General features: G+C 43.4%; 1 protein-coding gene across 1 annotated transcript in view; it reads right to left on the reverse strand.

Moving 5' to 3' along the window:
* SCIN (scinderin) overlaps positions 1-17,178 on the reverse strand; it is a 112,549-nt gene that overhangs the window by 61,519 nt on the left and 33,852 nt on the right. Inside the window, exon 4 of the mRNA XM_077268085.1 lies at positions 10,893-11,042. Within this exon, the coding sequence (XP_077124200.1) occupies positions 10,893-11,042 (150 nt within the window). The remainder of the gene's footprint in view (positions 1-10,892; positions 11,043-17,178) is intronic.

The following is a 17,178-nucleotide window of genomic DNA, read 5'->3' on the forward strand; positions in this document are numbered from 1 at the left end:
GAGCTTTATACTGTAAGAGCGGTCACACTATAGAGCTCTGTACTGTAAGAGCGGTCACACTATAGAGCTGTGTACTGTAAGAGCGGTCACACTATAGAGCTCTGTACTGTAAGGGCGGTCACACTATAGAGGTCTGTACTGTAAGAGCGGTCACACTATAGAGCTCTGTACTGTAAGAGCGGTCACACTATAGAGCTCTGTACTGTAAGAGCGGTCACACTATAGAGCTCTGTACTGTAAGAGCAGTCACACTATAGAGCTGTGTACTGTAAGAGCGGTCACACTATAGAGCTCTGTACTGTAAGAGCGGTCACACTATAGAGCTCTGTACTGTAAGAGCGGTCACACTATAGAGCTCTGTACTGTAAGAGCGGTCACACTATAGAGCTGTATACTGTAAGAGCGGTCACACTATAGAGCTCTATACTGTAAGAGCAGTCACACTATAGAGCTCTATACTGTAAGAGCGGTCACACTATAGAGCTCTGTTCTGTAAGAGCGGTCACACTATAGAGCTCTGTAATGTAAGAGCGGTCACACTATAGAGCTGTGTACTGTAAGAGCGGTCACACTATAGAGCTCTATACTGTAAGAGCGGTCACACTATAGAGCTCTATACTGTAAGAGCGGTCACCCTATAGAGCTGTGTACTGTAAGAGCGGTCACACTATAGAGCTCTGTACTGTAAGAGCGGTCACACTATAGAGCTGTATACTGTAAGAGCGGTCACACTATAGAGCTCTGTACTGTAAGAGCGGTCACACTATAGAGCTCTGTACTGTAAGAGCGGTCACACTTTAGAGCTGTGTACTGTAAGAGCGGTCACACTATAGAGCTCTGTACTGTAAGAGCGGTCACACTATAGAGCTGTGTACTGTAAGAGCGGTCACACTATAGAGCTCTGTACTGTAAGAGCGGTCACACTATAGAGCTCTGTACTGTAAGAGCGGTCACACTATAGAGCTGTATACTGTAAGAGCGGTCACACTATAGAGCTCTGTACTGTAAGAGCGGTCACACTATAGAGCTCTGTACTGTAAGAGCGGTCACACTATAGAGCTGTGTACTGTAAGAGCGGTCACACTATAGAGCTTTGTACTGTAAGAGCGGTCACACTATAGAGCTTTATACTGTAAGAGCGGTCACACTATAGAGCTCTGTACTGTAAGAGCGGTCACACTATAGAGCTGTGTACTGTAAGAGCGGTCACACTATAGAGCTCTGTACTGTAAGGGCGGTCACACTATAGAGGTCTGTACTGTAAGAGCGGTCACACTATAGAGCTCTGTACTGTAAGAGCGGTCACACTATAGAGCTCTGTACTGTAAGAGCGGTCACACTATAGAGCTGTGTACTGTAAGAGCGGTCACACTATAGAGCTTTGTACTGTAAGAGCGGTCACACTACAGAGCTCTGTACTGTAAGAGCGGTCACACTATAGAGCTCTGTGCTGTAAGAGCGGTCACACTATAGAGCTGTGTACTGTAAGAGCGGTCACACTATAGAGCTCTGTACTGTAAGAGCGGTCACATTATAGAGCTCTGTACTGTAAGAGCTGTCACATTATAGAGCTCTGTACTATAAGTGCGGTCACACTATAGAGCTCTGTACTGTAAGAGCGGTCACACTATAGAGCTGTGTACTGTAAGAGCAGTCACACTATAGAGCTCTGTACTGTAAGAGCGGTCACATTATAGAGCTCTGTACTGTAAGAGCTGTCACATTATAGAGCTCTGTACTATAAGTGCAGTCACACTATAGAGCTCTGTACTGTAAGAGCGGTCACACTATAGAGCTCTGTACTGTAAGAGCGGTCACACTATAGAGCTGTATACTGTAAGAGCGGTCACACTATAGAGCTGTGTACTGGAAGAGCGGTCACACTATAGAGCTGTGTACTGGAAGAGCGGTCACACTATAGAGCTGTGTACTGTAAGAGCGGTCACACTATAGAGCTGTGTACTGTAAGAGCGGTCACACTATAGAGCTCTGTACTGTAAGAGCGGTCACACTATAGAGCTCTGTACTGTAAGAGAGGTCACACTATAGAGCTGTGTACTGTAAGAGCGGTCACACTATAGAGCTGTGTACTGTAAGAGCGGTCACACTATAGAGCTCTGTACTGTAAGAGCGGTCACACTATAGAGCTGTGTACTGTAAGAGCGGTCACACTATAGAGCTCTGTACTGTAAGAGCGGTCACACTATAGAGCTCTGTACTGTAAGAGCGGTCACACTATAGAGCTCTGTACTGTAAGAGCGGTCACACTATAGAGCTCTGTACTGTAAGAGCGGTCACACTATAGAGCTCTGTACTGTAAGAGCGGTCACACTATAGAGCTCTGTACTGTAAGAGAGGTCACACTATAGAGCTGTGTACTGTAAGAGCGGTCACACTATAGAGCTGTATACTGTAAGAGCGGTCACACTATAGAGCTGTGTACTGGAAGAGCGGTCACACTATAGAGCTCTGTACTGTAAGAGCGGTCACACTATAGAGCTCTGTACTGTAAGAGCGGTCACACTATAGAGCTCTACTGTAAGAGCGGTCACACTATAGAGCTCTGTACTGTAAGAGCGGTCACACTATAGAGCTCTGTACTGTAAGAGCGGTCACACTATAGAGCTCTACTGTAAGAGCGGTCACACTATAGAGCTCTGTACTGTAAGAGCGGTCACACTATAGAGGTCTGTACTGTAAGAGCGGTCACACTATAGAGCTCTGTACTGTAAGAGCGGTCACACTATAGAGCTGTGTACTGTAAGAGCGGTCACACTATAGAGCTGTATACTGTAAGAGCGGTCACACTATAGAGCTCTGTACTGGAAGAGCGGTCACACTATAGAGGTCTGTACTGTAAGAGCGGTCACACTATAGAGCTGTATACTGTAAGAGCGGTCATACTATAGAGCTGTGTACTGGAAGAGCGGTCACACTATAGAGCTCTGTGCTGTAAGAGCGGTCACACTATAGAGCTGTGTACTGTAAGAGCGGTCACACTATAGAGCTGTATACTGTAAGAGCGGTCACACTATAGAGCTGTATACTGTAAGAGCGGTCATACTATAGAGCTGTGTACTGGAAGAGCGGTCACACTATAGAGCTCTATACTGTAAGAGCGGTCACACTATAGAGCTCTGTACTGTAAGAGCGGTCACACTATAGAGCTGTGTACTGTAAGAGCGGTCACACTATAGAGCTCTGTACTGTAAGAGCGGTCACACTATAGAGCTCTGTACTGTAAGAGCGGTCACACTATAGAGCTGTGTACTGTAAGAGCGGTCACACTATAGAGCTTTGTACTGTAAGAGCGGTCACACTATAGAGCTCTGTACTGTAAGAGCGGTCACACTATAGAGCTCTATACTGTAAGAGCGGTCACACTATAGAGCTCTGTACTGTAAGAGCGGTCACACTATAGAGCTTTGTACTGTAAGAGCGGTCACACTATAGAGCTCTGTACAGTAAGAGCGGTCACACTATAGAGCTCTGTACTGTAAGAGCGGTCACACTATAGAGCTCTATACTGTAAGAGCGGTCACACTATAGAGCTCTGTACTGTAAGAGCGGTCACACTATAGAGCTCTGTACTGTAAGAGCGGTCACACTATAGAGCTCTGTACTGTAAGAGCGGTCACACTATAGAGCTCTGTACTGTAAGAGCGGTCACACTATAGAGCTCTGTACTGTAAGAGAGGTCACACTATAGAGCTGTGTACTGTAAGAGCGGTCACACTATAGAGCTCTGTACTGTAAGAGCGGTCACACTATAGAGCTGTGTACTGTAAGAGCGGTCACACTATAGAGCTCTGTACTGTAAGAGCGGTCACACTATAGAGCTCTGTACTGTAAGAGCGGTCACACTATAGAGCTGTATACTGTAAGAGCGGTCACACTATAGAGCTCTGTACTGTAAGAGCGGTCACACTATAGAGCTCTGTACTGTAAGCGCGGTCACAATATAGAGCTGTGTACTGTAAGAGCGGTCACACTATAGAGCTTTGTACTGTAAGAGCGGTCACACTATAGAGCTTTATACTGTAAGAGCGGTCACACTATAGAGCTCTGTACTGTAAGAGCGGTCACACTATAGAGCTGTGTACTGTAAGAGCGGTCACACTATAGAGCTCTGTACTGTAAGGGCGGTCACACTATAGAGGTCTGTACTGTAAGAGCGGTCACACTATAGAGCTCTGTACTGTAAGAGCGGTCACACTATAGAGCTCTGTACTGTAAGAGCGGTCACACTATAGAGCTGTGTACTGTAAGAGCGGTCACACTATAGAGCTTTGTACTGTAAGAGCGGTCACACTACAGAGCTCTGTACTGTAAGAGCGGTCACACTATAGAGCTCTGTGCTGTAAGAGCGGTCACACTATAGAGCTGTGTACTGTAAGATCGGTCACACTATAGAGCTCTGTACTGTAAGAGCGGTCACATTATAGAGCTCTGTACTGTAAGAGCTGTCACATTATAGAGCTCTGTACTATAAGTGCAGTCACACTATAGAGCTCTGTACTGTAAGAGCGGTCACACTATAGAGCTCTGTACTGTAAGAGCGGTCACACTATAGAGCTGTATACTGTAAGAGCGGTCACACTATAGAGCTGTGTACTGGAAGAGCGGTCACACTATAGAGCTGTGTACTGGAAGAGCGGTCACACTATAGAGCTGTGTACTGTAAGAGCGGTCACACTATAGAGCTGTGTACTGTAAGAGCGGTCACACTATAGAGCTCTGTACTGTAAGAGCGGTCACACTATAGAGCTCTGTACTGTAAGAGAGGTCACACTATAGAGCTGTGTACTGTAAGAGCGGTCACACTATAGAGCTGTGTACTGTAAGAGCGGTCACACTATAGAGCTCTGTACTGTAAGAGCGGTCACACTATAGAGCTGTGTACTGTAAGAGCGGTCACACTATAGAGCTCTGTACTGTAAGAGCGGTCACACTATAGAGCTCTGTACTGTAAGAGCGGTCACACTATAGAGCTCTGTACTGTAAGAGCGGTCACACTATAGAGCTCTGTACTGTAAGAGCGGTCACACTATAGAGCTCTGTACTGTAAGAGCGGTCACACTATAGAGCTCTGTACTGTAAGAGCGTTCACACTATAGAGCTCTGTACTGTAAGAGAGGTCACACTATAGAGCTGTGTACTGTAAGAGCGGTCACACTATAGAGCTGTATACTGTAAGAGCGGTCACACTATAGAGCTGTGTACTGGAAGAGCGGTCACACTATAGAGCTCTGTACTGTAAGAGCGGTCACACTATAGAGCTCTGTACTGTAAGAGCGGTCACACTATAGAGCTCTACTGTAAGAGCGGTCACACTATAGAGCTCTGTACTGTAAGAGCGGTCACACTATAGAGCTCTGTACTGTAAGAGCGGTCACACTATAGAGCTCTACTGTAAGAGCGGTCACACTATAGAGCTCTGTACTGTAAGAGCGGTCACACTATAGAGGTCTGTACTGTAAGAGCGGTCACACTATAGAGCTCTGTACTGTAAGAGCGGTCACACTATAGAGCTGTGTACTGTAAGAGCGGTCACACTATAGAGCTGTATACTGTAAGAGCGGTCACACTATAGAGCTCTGTACTGGAAGAGCGGTCACACTATAGAGGTCTGTACTGTAAGAGCGGTCACACTATAGAGCTGTATACTGTAAGAGCGGTCATACTATAGAGCTGTGTACTGGAAGAGCGGTCACACTATAGAGCTCTGTGCTGTAAGAGCGGTCACACTATAGAGCTGTGTACTGTAAGAGCGGTCACACTATAGAGCTGTATACTGTAAGAGCGGTCACACTATAGAGCTCTGTACTGGAAGAGCGGTCACACTATAGAGGTCTGTACTGTAAGAGCGGTCACACTATAGAGCTGTGTACTGTAAGAGCGGTCACACTATAGAGCTCTGTACTGTAAGAGCGGTCACACTATAGAGCTCTGTACTGTAAGAGCGGTCACACTATAGAGCTGTGTACTGTAAGAGCGGTCACACTATAGAGCTTTGTACTGTAAGAGCGGTCACACTATAGAGCTCTGTACTGTAAGAGCGGTCACACTATAGAGCTCTATACTGTAAGAGCGGTCACACTATAGAGCTCTGTACTGTAAGAGCGGTCACACTATAGAGCTTTGTACTGTAAGAGCGGTCACACTATAGAGCTCTGTACAGTAAGAGCGGTCACACTATAGAGCTCTGTACTGTAAGAGCGGTCACACTATAGAGCTCTATACTGTAAGAGCGGTCACACTATAGAGCTCTGTACTGTAAGAGCGGTCACACTATAGAGCTCTGTACTGTAAGAGCGGTCACACTATAGAGCTCTGTACTGTAAGAGCGGTCACACTATAGAGCTCTGTACTGTAAGAGCGGTCACACTATAGAGCTCTGTACTGTAAGAGAGGTCACACTATAGAGCTGTGTACTGTAAGAGCGGTCACACTATAGAGCTCTGTACTGTAAGAGCGGTCACACTATAGAGCTGTGTACTGTAAGAGCGGTCACACTATAGAGCTCTGTACTGTAAGAGCGGTCACACTATAGAGCTCTGTACTGTAAGAGCGGTCACACTATAGAGCTGTATACTGTAAGAGCGGTCACACTATAGAGCTCTGTACTGTAAGAGCGGTCACACTATAGAGCTCTGTACTGTAAGCGCGGTCACACTATAGAGCTGTGTACTGTAAGAGCGGTCACACTATAGAGCTTTGTACTGTAAGAGCGGTCACACTATAGAGCTTTATACTGTAAGAGCGGTCACACTATAGAGCTCTGTACTGTAAGAGCGGTCACACTATAGAGCTGTGTACTGTAAGAGCGGTCACACTATAGAGCTCTGTACTGTAAGGGCGGTCACACTATAGAGGTCTGTACTGTAAGAGCGGTCACACTATAGAGCTCTGTACTGTAAGGGCGGTCATACTATAGAGCTGTGTACTGTAAGAGCGGTCACACTATAGAGCTCTGTACTGTAAGGGCGGTCACACTATAGAGCTCTGTACTGTAAGAGCGGTCACACTATAGAGCTCTGTACTGTAAGAGCGGTCACACTATAGAGCTGTGTACTGTAAGAGCGGTCACACTATAGAGCTTTGTACTGTAAGAGCGGTCACACTACAGAGCTCTGTACTGTAAGAGCGGTCACACTATAGAGCTCTGTGCTGTAAGAGCGGTCACACTATAGAGCTGTGTACTGTAAGATCGGTCACACTATAGAGCTCTGTACTGTAAGAGCGGTCACATTATAGAGCTCTGTACTATAAGTGCAGTCACACTATAGAGCTCTGTACTGTAAGAGCGGTCACACTATAGAGCTCTGTACTGTAAGAGCTGTCACATTATAGAGCTCTGTACTATAAGTGCAGTCACACTATAGAGCTCTGTACTGTAAGAGCGGTCACACTATAGAGCTCTGTACTGTAAGAGCGGTCACACTATAGAGCTCTGTACTGTAAGAGCGGTCACACTATAGAGCTGTATACTGTAAGAGCGGTCACACTATAGAGCTGTGTACTGTAAGAGCGGTCACACTATAGAGCTCTGTACTGTAAGAGCGGTCACACTATAGAGCTCTGTACTGTAAGAGCGGTCACACTATAGAGCTGTATACTGTAAGAGCGGTCACACTATAGAGCTGTGTACTGGAAGAGCGGTCACACTATAGAGCTGTGTACTGGAAGAGCGGTCACACTATAGAGCTGTGTACTGTAAGAGCGGTCACACTATAGAGCTGTGTACTGTAAGAGTGGTCACACTATAGAGCTCTGTACTGTAAGAGCGGTCACACTATAGAGCTCTGTACTGTAAGAGAGGTCACACTATAGAGCTGTGTACTGTAAGAGCGGTCACACTATAGAGCTGTGTACTGTAAGAGCGGTCACACTATAGAGCTCTGTACTGTAAGAGCGGTCACACTATAGAGCTGTGTACTGGAAGAGCGGTCACACTATAGAGCTGTGTACTGTAAGAGCGGTCACACTATAGAGCTGTGTACTGTAAGAGCGGTCACACTATAGAGCTCTGTACTGTAAGAGCGGTCACACTATAGAGCTCTGTACTGTAAGAGAGGTCACACTATAGAGCTGTGTACTGTAAGAGCGGTCACACTATAGAGCTGTGTACTGTAAGAGCGGTCACACTATAGAGCTCTGTACTGTAAGAGCGGTCACACTATAGAGCTGTGTACTGTAAGAGCGGTCACACTATAGAGCTCTGTACTGTAAGAGCGGTCACACTATAGAGCTGTGTACTGTAAGAGCGGTCACACTATAGAGCTCTGTACTGTAAGAGCGGTCACACTATAGAGCTCTGTACTGTAAGAGCGGTCACACTATAGAGCTCTGTACTGTAAGAGCAGTCACACTATAGAGGTCTGTACTGTAAGAGCGGTCACACTATAGAGCTCTGTACTGTAAGAGTGGTCACACTATAGAGCTCTGTACTGTAAGAGCGGTCACACTATAGAGCTCTGTACTGTAAGAGCAGTCACACTATAGAGGTCTGTACTGTAAGAGCGGTCACACTATAGAGCTCTGTACTGTAAGAGCGGTCACACTATAGAGCTCTACTGTAAGAGCGGTCACACTATAGAGCTCTGTACTGTAAGAGCGGTCACACTATAGAGCTCTGTACTGTAAGAGCGGTCACACTATAGAGCTCTACTGTAAGAGCGGTCACACTATAGAGCTCTGTACTGTAAGAGCGGTCACACTATAGAGGTCTGTACTGTAAGAGCGGTCACACTATAGAGCTCTGTACTGTAAGATCGGTCACACTATAGAGCTCTGTACTGTAAGAGAGATCACACTATAGGGCTCTGTACTGTAAGAGAGATCACACTATAGAGCTCTGTACTGTAAGAGCGGTCACACTATAGAGCTGTGTACTGTAAGAGCGGTCACAGTCTAGATCTGTATACTGTAAGAGCGGTCACACTATAGAGCTCTGTACTGGAAGAGCGGTCACACTATAGAGGTCTGTACTGTAAGAGCGGTCACACTATAGAGCTGTGTACTGTAAGAGCGGTCACACTATAGAGCTGTATACTGTAAGAGCGGTCACACTATAGAGCTCTGTACTGGAAGAGCGGTCACACTATAGAGGTCTGTACTGTAAGAGCGGTCACACTATAGAGCTGTATACTGTAAGAGCGGTCACACTATAGAGCTGTATACTGTAAGAGCGGTCATACTATAGAGCTGTGTACTGGAAGAGCGGTCACACTATAGAGCTCTATACTGTAAGAGCGGTCACACTATAGAGCTCTGTACTGTAAGAGCGGTCACACTATAGAGCTGTGTACTGTAAGAGCGGTCACACTATAGAGCTCTGTACTGTAAGAGCAGTCACTATAGAGCTGTGTACAGTAAGAGCGGTCACACTATAGAGCTCTGTACTGTAAGAGCTGTCACACTATAGAGCTCTGTACTGTAAGAACTGTCACACTATAGAGCTCTGTACTGTAAGAGCGGTCACACTATAGAGCTCTGTACTGTAAGAGCAGTCACAATATAGAGCTCTGTACTGTAAGAGCGGTCACACTATAGAGCTCTGTACTGTAAGAGCGGTCACACTATAGAGCTCTGTACTGTAAGAGCGGTCACAATATAGAGCTGTGTACTGTAAGAGCGGTCACACTATAGAGCTCTGTACTGTAAGAGCGGTCACACTATAGAGCTCTATACTGTAAGAGCGGTCACACTATAGAGCTCTGTACTGTAAGAGCGGTCACACTATAGAGCTCTGTACTGTAAGAGCGGTCACACTATAGAGCTCTGTACTGTAAGAGCGGTCACACTATAGAGTTCTGTACTGTAAGAGCGGTCACACTATAGAGCTCTGTACTGTAAGAGCGGTCACACTATAGAGCTCTGTACTGTAAGAGCGGTCACACTATAGAGCTCTGTACTGTAAGAGCGGTCACACTATAGAGCTCTGTACTGTAAGAGCGGTCACACTATAGAGCTCTGCACTGTAAGAACTGTCACACTATAGAGCTCTGTACTGTAAGAGCGGTCACACTATAGAGCTCTGTACTGTAAGAGCGGTCACACTATAGAGCTCTGTACTGTAAGAGCGGTCACACTATAGAGCTCTGTACTGTAAGAGCGGTCACACTATAGAGCTCTGTACTGTAAGAGCGGTCACACTATAGAGCTCTGTACTGTAAGAGCTGTCACACTATAGAGCTCTATACTGTAAGGGCGGTCACATTATTTTTTGTGATGTAATACCGTACTCAGCTGAATGTTGCTTCTTGCTGGATGTTAAGAAATATAAAAGTGATGGAACCCTAACACTATATCTGTTACAGACAACCCTCAGCACATGAGTAAACGTCTGCGGCATGATAATCACATGACCAATGGCCATCATCACATGTCTCTGGTGATATGGATGAGACTAGATGGATTTTTCCAGTACAATAAACAATAAAATACCCAGAATGCCCTGAAGATATCACAAAACTCTGGAGTAACTAGGACATAATGCATTTACCACAATTAGATCAATTAAAGGGGATGTCACAATTCTAGTGAAAACAGGTTGCTTCCATATTAGATTGTGCTGTACCCAGTTTCTTATAGATTGCAATCAGGGATCTGCTATTTCTTTGCCAGAATTACCTTCAAAACATACGTCAATTTAATATTACTTGCAGTACCCCTTTTCAGCACAATCTTGAGCAAATACTTTCCATAGGTACCAATGAAACAGCGCTCCCATCTCTAGTTATGTAGGAACCAATCATTGTAGGACGGTTTATATGTGAAATATTTTGAAACATTTTATGGAAATATCTCATGACAGAGACGAGTTACACAATTTGTTGAAATTAAATATAATTTTTTTACTATTATAAAACATAAGCTCTATCCGATACCTTAGTGAGTTCTGGGGGTTCACTGCCCTCTTCCACAACTACAAGTCCCGCTCTCCCTTTCCTCTCGTTGTCGCGTATTCCGTTGGCTACTTGCGCCGCCTTGTAGCGCTCGTACTTGTTGCACGTCGATCCGCACCACTGGTAAATCACCTGCAACAGAAGCATTCTGTAAGAATAAGCAAAGATTGCAGCGGTTCCCCCCACTTACAGCGTTCATGGGAATGAAGCAGAGCTGAGTTTGTTATTGAGCACACAGTTTTGTATTCGCTAGATAATGATTGTATTTTATTCTATATCCTCTGTTTTGCATTGTCTATTGGTGGAGGTAACTGAGAGGCGGTCAGTGAGCTCAAGAGAGTTTGCAGCTCTTTTATCTGTCTTTTTTCTGAGCTCCTATCAGCTGATTTATGACCACAGTTTAATGTGGAGGGAAGCAAAGAGCCTGTAAAGCCAAACGGTGCAAAATCTTTAATGAAGCCAAATTTTGAAAAATTATTTTTTTAGCCCGATATACATGCGTTTAATATAAAAAAAATAAGTCCCCAAAGGAACAAAATCCCTTAACAACTCTTCATGCCTGATTATAGAAATTGGAGTCATCCACCAAGCTGCACACAAATTAGTTGTTAACCCTTTAAATACCTCTTAATGGCTGAGGTTTCTTAAAATCAGTGCGCCTTCTTCTCTAATGTTCCAGAAGGTGGACTCATGTGAGCCCCCCCCCCCCGTGCCATTAATAAATGCAGAGAGGACCACCCAAGTTCACTCCTACTGTACCCCGCGCATGTTCACATTTACGACCAAGCTACACACATCTTTTATTGGGAGTCTGTAACCATTAAGACATAGATCTGCATAGGAGCTGCATACACAGAACGACAAAGGTTTCTGATATCTAGATTTAGTTTTTACAATGTTGCCTTTTTATTCCTTTATATACAATGTAGCGATAACAGTGTTCCGAAGGAGACAAACACTTCGTCTCTGCTACATGGATTCATTTTATATGTTGCGTTTTCTTGAATCACTTTTTTTATAGCTCATATTTACACGTGGAAATAAAACATGATGAATGGACATTCCGTAGTTATTAATTGATATATTTATAGAGGACTCTAATAAACGTTATCGCCGTCTTTATGATTGCGCTGAGCCAGATGCTGCTTCTCTAATCCTATTCCAGAAACATAATCGAGTTGTTGTTTTCTGAAGATTAAACAAACTTCCATAAATACTTAACATATTAGAAATAAAAAAGCAGGAAACCTTTATTTATCTTGCAGGGACAGCGCCACTCTTGTCTGTATGGCTGAGTCTGGTATTGCAGCTAAGTTACATATTCAGTTACAAAGTTCAGATAAAGTGGACATGACTTCTGCTAACATATTGCTGCTCGGGGACAATGTGATGCTCTTTAGTGCATGAAGTGCCATCTGACCCTGCAAATTTCTGCGTAGGCAATCAGATATTATACTTCCTATATCTGAGGTATAAATTATAACTTTTCTATGGCATCTATGAGAGAGGTGTTAACATAGATTATCAAAAATTGAGACCAGAAAAGATCCAACATCATTTCCACATTTGGAACTGTTAGATATATAATATATAAGATGAAAAAAATAAAAGGGAGAATGTGCAACACATACAGTATATGACTGGTGTTCCTTTAGGGTTTGTGTGCACATTCTATAGTGTAAGTATCCCTGTGCCCCACGACAACCTGCACTAGGCAAAGGAAATATATTCATTTTTTCCTTGCTGCTCTTTTAAGAACAATCATTAACAGTCCTGCATCTAAAAGGAACTTTTAATTGTGGCTGAAATGTTGGAAGTCACTAAAGTGCTTACTATAATCAGGAGAACATGTCAGCGAGCAATAATGTGTGTGCAAGAGTCATAATCACTGCTGACTGATACATGTCACCGGAGAAATGAGCCGTGTACACAACACACAATCACTATTCATCATCACATCAGATTGTCCTAAAGGAAGTAATATTCACATATACTGCAGGAAAGTGTATATCCTCATGTGCAGATTACTAAACAGAATGGATCAAGTATACAGAAATATACAGATTTATAATTATCAGTTATATTCTTGTACATAGGGGCAGTATTATAGTAGTTATATTATTGCACATAGGAGCAGCATTATAGTAGTTATATTCTTGTACATAGGGGGCAGTATTATAGTAGTTATATTCTTGTACATAGGAGCAGTATTATAGTAGTTATATTCCTGTACATAGGGGCAGTATTATAGTAGTTATATTCTTGTACATAGGAGCAGTATTATAGTAGTTATATTATTGTATATAGAGGCAGTATTATAGCAGTTATATTCTTGTACATAGGGGGCAGTATTATAGTAGTTATATTCTTGTACATAGGGGCAGTATTATAGTAGTTATATTCTTGTACATAGCAACAGTATTATAGTAGTTATATTCTTGTACACAGGAGCAGTATTATAGTAGTTATATTCTTGTACATAGGAGCAGTATTATAGTAGTTATATTCTTGTACATAGGAACAGTATTATAGTAGTTATATTCTTGTACACAGGAGCAGTATTATAGTAGTTATATTCTTGTACATAGGGGGCAGCATTATAGTAGTTATATTCTTGTACACAGAAGCAGTATTATAGTAGTTATATTCTTGTACATAGGAGCAGTATTATAGTAGTTATATTCTTGTACATAGGAGCAGTATTATAGTAGTTATATTCTTGTACACAGGAGCAGTATTATAGTAGTTATATTCTTGTACATAGGGGGCAGCATTATAGTAGTTATATTCTTGTACATAGGAGCAGTATTATAGTAGTTATATTCTTGTACATAGGGGGCAGCATTATAGTAGTTATATTCTTGTACATAGGAGCAGTATTATAGTAGTTATATTCTTGTACATAGGGGGCAGCATTATAGTAGTTATATTCTTGTACACAGAAGCAGTATTATAGTAGTTATATTCTTGCACATAGGAGCAGTATTATTGTAATTATATTCTTGTACACAGGAGCAGTATTATAGTAGTTATATTCTTGAACATAGGGGCAGTATTATAGTAGTTATATTCTTGTACAGAGGAGGCAGTATTATAGTAGATATATTCTTGAACATAGGGGCAGTATTATAGTAGTTAGATTCTTGTACGTAGGAGCAGTATTATAGTAGTTATATTCTTGTACATAGGAGCAGTATTATAGTAGTTATATTCTTGTACATAGGGGCAGTATTACAGGTCCTTCTCAAAAAATTAGCATATAGTGTTAAATTTCATTATTTACCATAATGTAATGATTACAATTAAACTTTCCTATATTATAGATTCATTATCCACCAACTGAAATTTGTCAGGTCTTTTATTGTTTTAATACTGATGATTTTGGCATACAACTCCTGATAACCCAAAAAACCTGTCTCAATAAATTAGCATATCAAGAAAAGGTTCTCTAAATGACCTATTACCCTAATCTTCTGAATCAACTAATTAACTCTAAACACATGCAAAAGATACCTGAGGCTTTTAAAAACTCCCTGCCTGGTTCATTACTCAAAACCCCCATCATGGGTAAGACTAGCGACCTGACAGATGTCAAGAAGGCCATCATTGACACCCTCAAGCAAGAGGGTAAGACCCAGAAAGAAATTTCTCAACAAATAGGCTGTTCCCAGAGTGCTGTATCAAGGCACCTCAATGGTAAGTCTGTTGGAAGGAAACAATGTGGCAGAAAACGCTGTACAACGAGAAGAGGTGACCGGACCCTGAGGAAGATTGTGGAGAAGGACCGATTCCAGACCTTGGGGAACCTGAGGAAGCAGTGGACTGTGTTGTGAAATTGGATTTTGGGCTCCCCCGGTGGCCACTGGTGGAATTGAACTGGTGTGCATCATCCCCTCTGTTCACCTGTTTCCATCAGGATGTGGGAGTCGCTATTTAACCTTGCTCCTCTGTCACTTCCATGCCGGTCAACATTGTAATCAGAAGCCTTTCTGTGCATGTTCCTGCTGCTAGACAACTCCCAGCTAAGTTGGACTTTAGTCCTCGTTTGTTTTTGCATTTTGTTCCAGTTCACTGCTGTAGTTTCGTTTCTGTGTCTGGAAAGCTCTTGTGATCTGAAATTGCCACTCTGATGTTATGAGTTAATACTAGAGTCTTAAAGTAATTTCAGGATGGTATTTTGATAGGGTTTTCAGCTGACCATGAAAGTGCCCTTTCTGTCTTCCTGCTATCTAGTAAGCGGACCTCAATTTTGCTAAACCTATTTTCATACTACGTTTGTCATTTCATCTAAAATCACCGCCAATATATGTGGGGGCCTCTGTCTGCCTATCGGGGAAACTTCTCTAGAGGTGAGCCAGGACTATATTTTCCTCTGCCAGGATTAGTTAGTCCTCCGGCCGGCGCTGGGCGTCTAGGGATAAAAAACGTAGGCAACGCTACCCGGCTACTGTTAGTTGTGCGGCAGGTTTAGTTCATGGTCAGTTTAGTTTCCATCCTTCCAAGAGCTAGTACTTATGTTTGCTGGGCTATGTTCTCTTGCCATTGAGAACCATAACAGTTTGACCGGCCCAAAAAAGGGTTAAATTAATTGACAGAGAAAGGAGAGAAAAGAGAAGTCTGCTGAAGATTTTTTTTTTTTTTTCCCCTTCCCTTCAGTTCTGAGTGTGCTTGTAATTGAATCTCTTGCAAGTCTGCCTATATTGCAGCCTTTCTCTCTCTCTCTCTCCTTCTAATCCTGGAATGGCTCTGTGTTCACCTGTTTAAAATGGATATTCAGAGTTTAGCTGCAGGTTTGAATAATCTCACCACGAAAGTTCAAAATTTACAAGATTTTGTTGTTCATGTTCCTATATCTGAACCTAGAATTCCTTTGCCTGAATTTTTCTCGGGGAATAGATCTTGCTTTCAAAATTTCAAAAATAATTGCAAGTTGTTTTTGTCCCTGAAATCTCGCTCTGCTGGAGATCCTGCTCAGCAGGTCAGGATTGTGATTTCCTTGCTCCGGGGCGACCCTCAGGATTGGGCTTTTGCATTGGCTCCAGGGGATCCTGCGTTGCTCAATGTGGATGCGTTTTTTCTGGCCTTGGGGTTGCTTTATGAGGAACCTCAGTTAGAGCTTCAGGCGGAAAAGGCCTTGATGTCCCTATCTCAGGGGCAAGACGAAGCTGAAATATACTGCCAGAAATTCCGTAAATGGGCTGTGCTTACTCAGTGGAATGAGTGCGCCCTGGCGGCGAATTTCAGAGAGGGTCTCTCTGATGCCATTAAGGATGTTATGGTGGGGTTCCCTGTGCCTGCGGGTCTGAATGAGTCCATGACAATGGCTATCCAGATCGATAGGCGTCTGCGGGAGCGCAAACCTGTGCACCATTTGGCGGTGTCTACTGAGAAGACGCCAGAGAATATGCAATGTGATAGAATTCTGTCCAGAAGGGAACGGCAGAATTTAAGACGAAAAAATGGGTTGTGCTTCTATTGCGGTGATTCAACTCATGTTATATCAGCATGCTCTAAGCGTACTAAGAAGCTTGATAAGTCTGTTTCAATTGGCACTTTACAGTCTAAGTTTATTCTATCTGTGACCCTGATTTGTTCTTTATCATCTATTACCGCGGATGCCTATGTCGACTCTGGCGCCGCTTTGAGTCTTATGGATTGGTCCTTTGCCAAACGCTGTGGGTATGATTTGGAGCCTCTTGAAACTCCTATACCCCTGAAGGGGATTGACTCCACCCCATTGGCTAGTAATAAACCACAATACTGGACACAAGTAACTATGCGGATTAATCCGGATCATCAGGAGATTATTCGCTTTCTTGTGCTGTATAACCTACATGATGTGTTGGTGCTTGGATTGCCATGGCTGCAATCTCATAACCCAGTCCTTGACTGGAAAGCTATGTCTGTGTTAAGCTGGGGATGTAAGGGGAAGCATGGGGACGTACCTGTGGTTTCCATTTCATCATCTATTCCCTCTGAGATTCCTGAATTCTTGACTGAATATCGTGACGTTTTTGAAGAACCTAAGCTTGGTTCATTACCTCCGCACCGGGAGTGCGATTGTGCCATAGATTTGATTCCGGGTAGTAAATACCCTAAGGGTCGTTTATTTAATCTGTCTGTGCCTGAACATGCTGCTATGCGAGAACATATAAAGGAGTCCTTGGAAAAGGGACATATTCGTCCTTCGTCATCTCCCTTAGGAGCCGGTTTTTTCTTTGTGGCTAAGAAAGATGGCTCTTTGAGGCCGTGTATTGATTATCGGCTT

The sequence above is a fragment of the Ranitomeya variabilis genome, chromosome 6, assembly GCF_051348905.1.
Source record: "Ranitomeya variabilis isolate aRanVar5 chromosome 6, aRanVar5.hap1, whole genome shotgun sequence".
In the NCBI taxonomy this organism is placed as follows: domain Eukaryota; kingdom Metazoa; phylum Chordata; class Amphibia; order Anura; family Dendrobatidae; genus Ranitomeya; species Ranitomeya variabilis.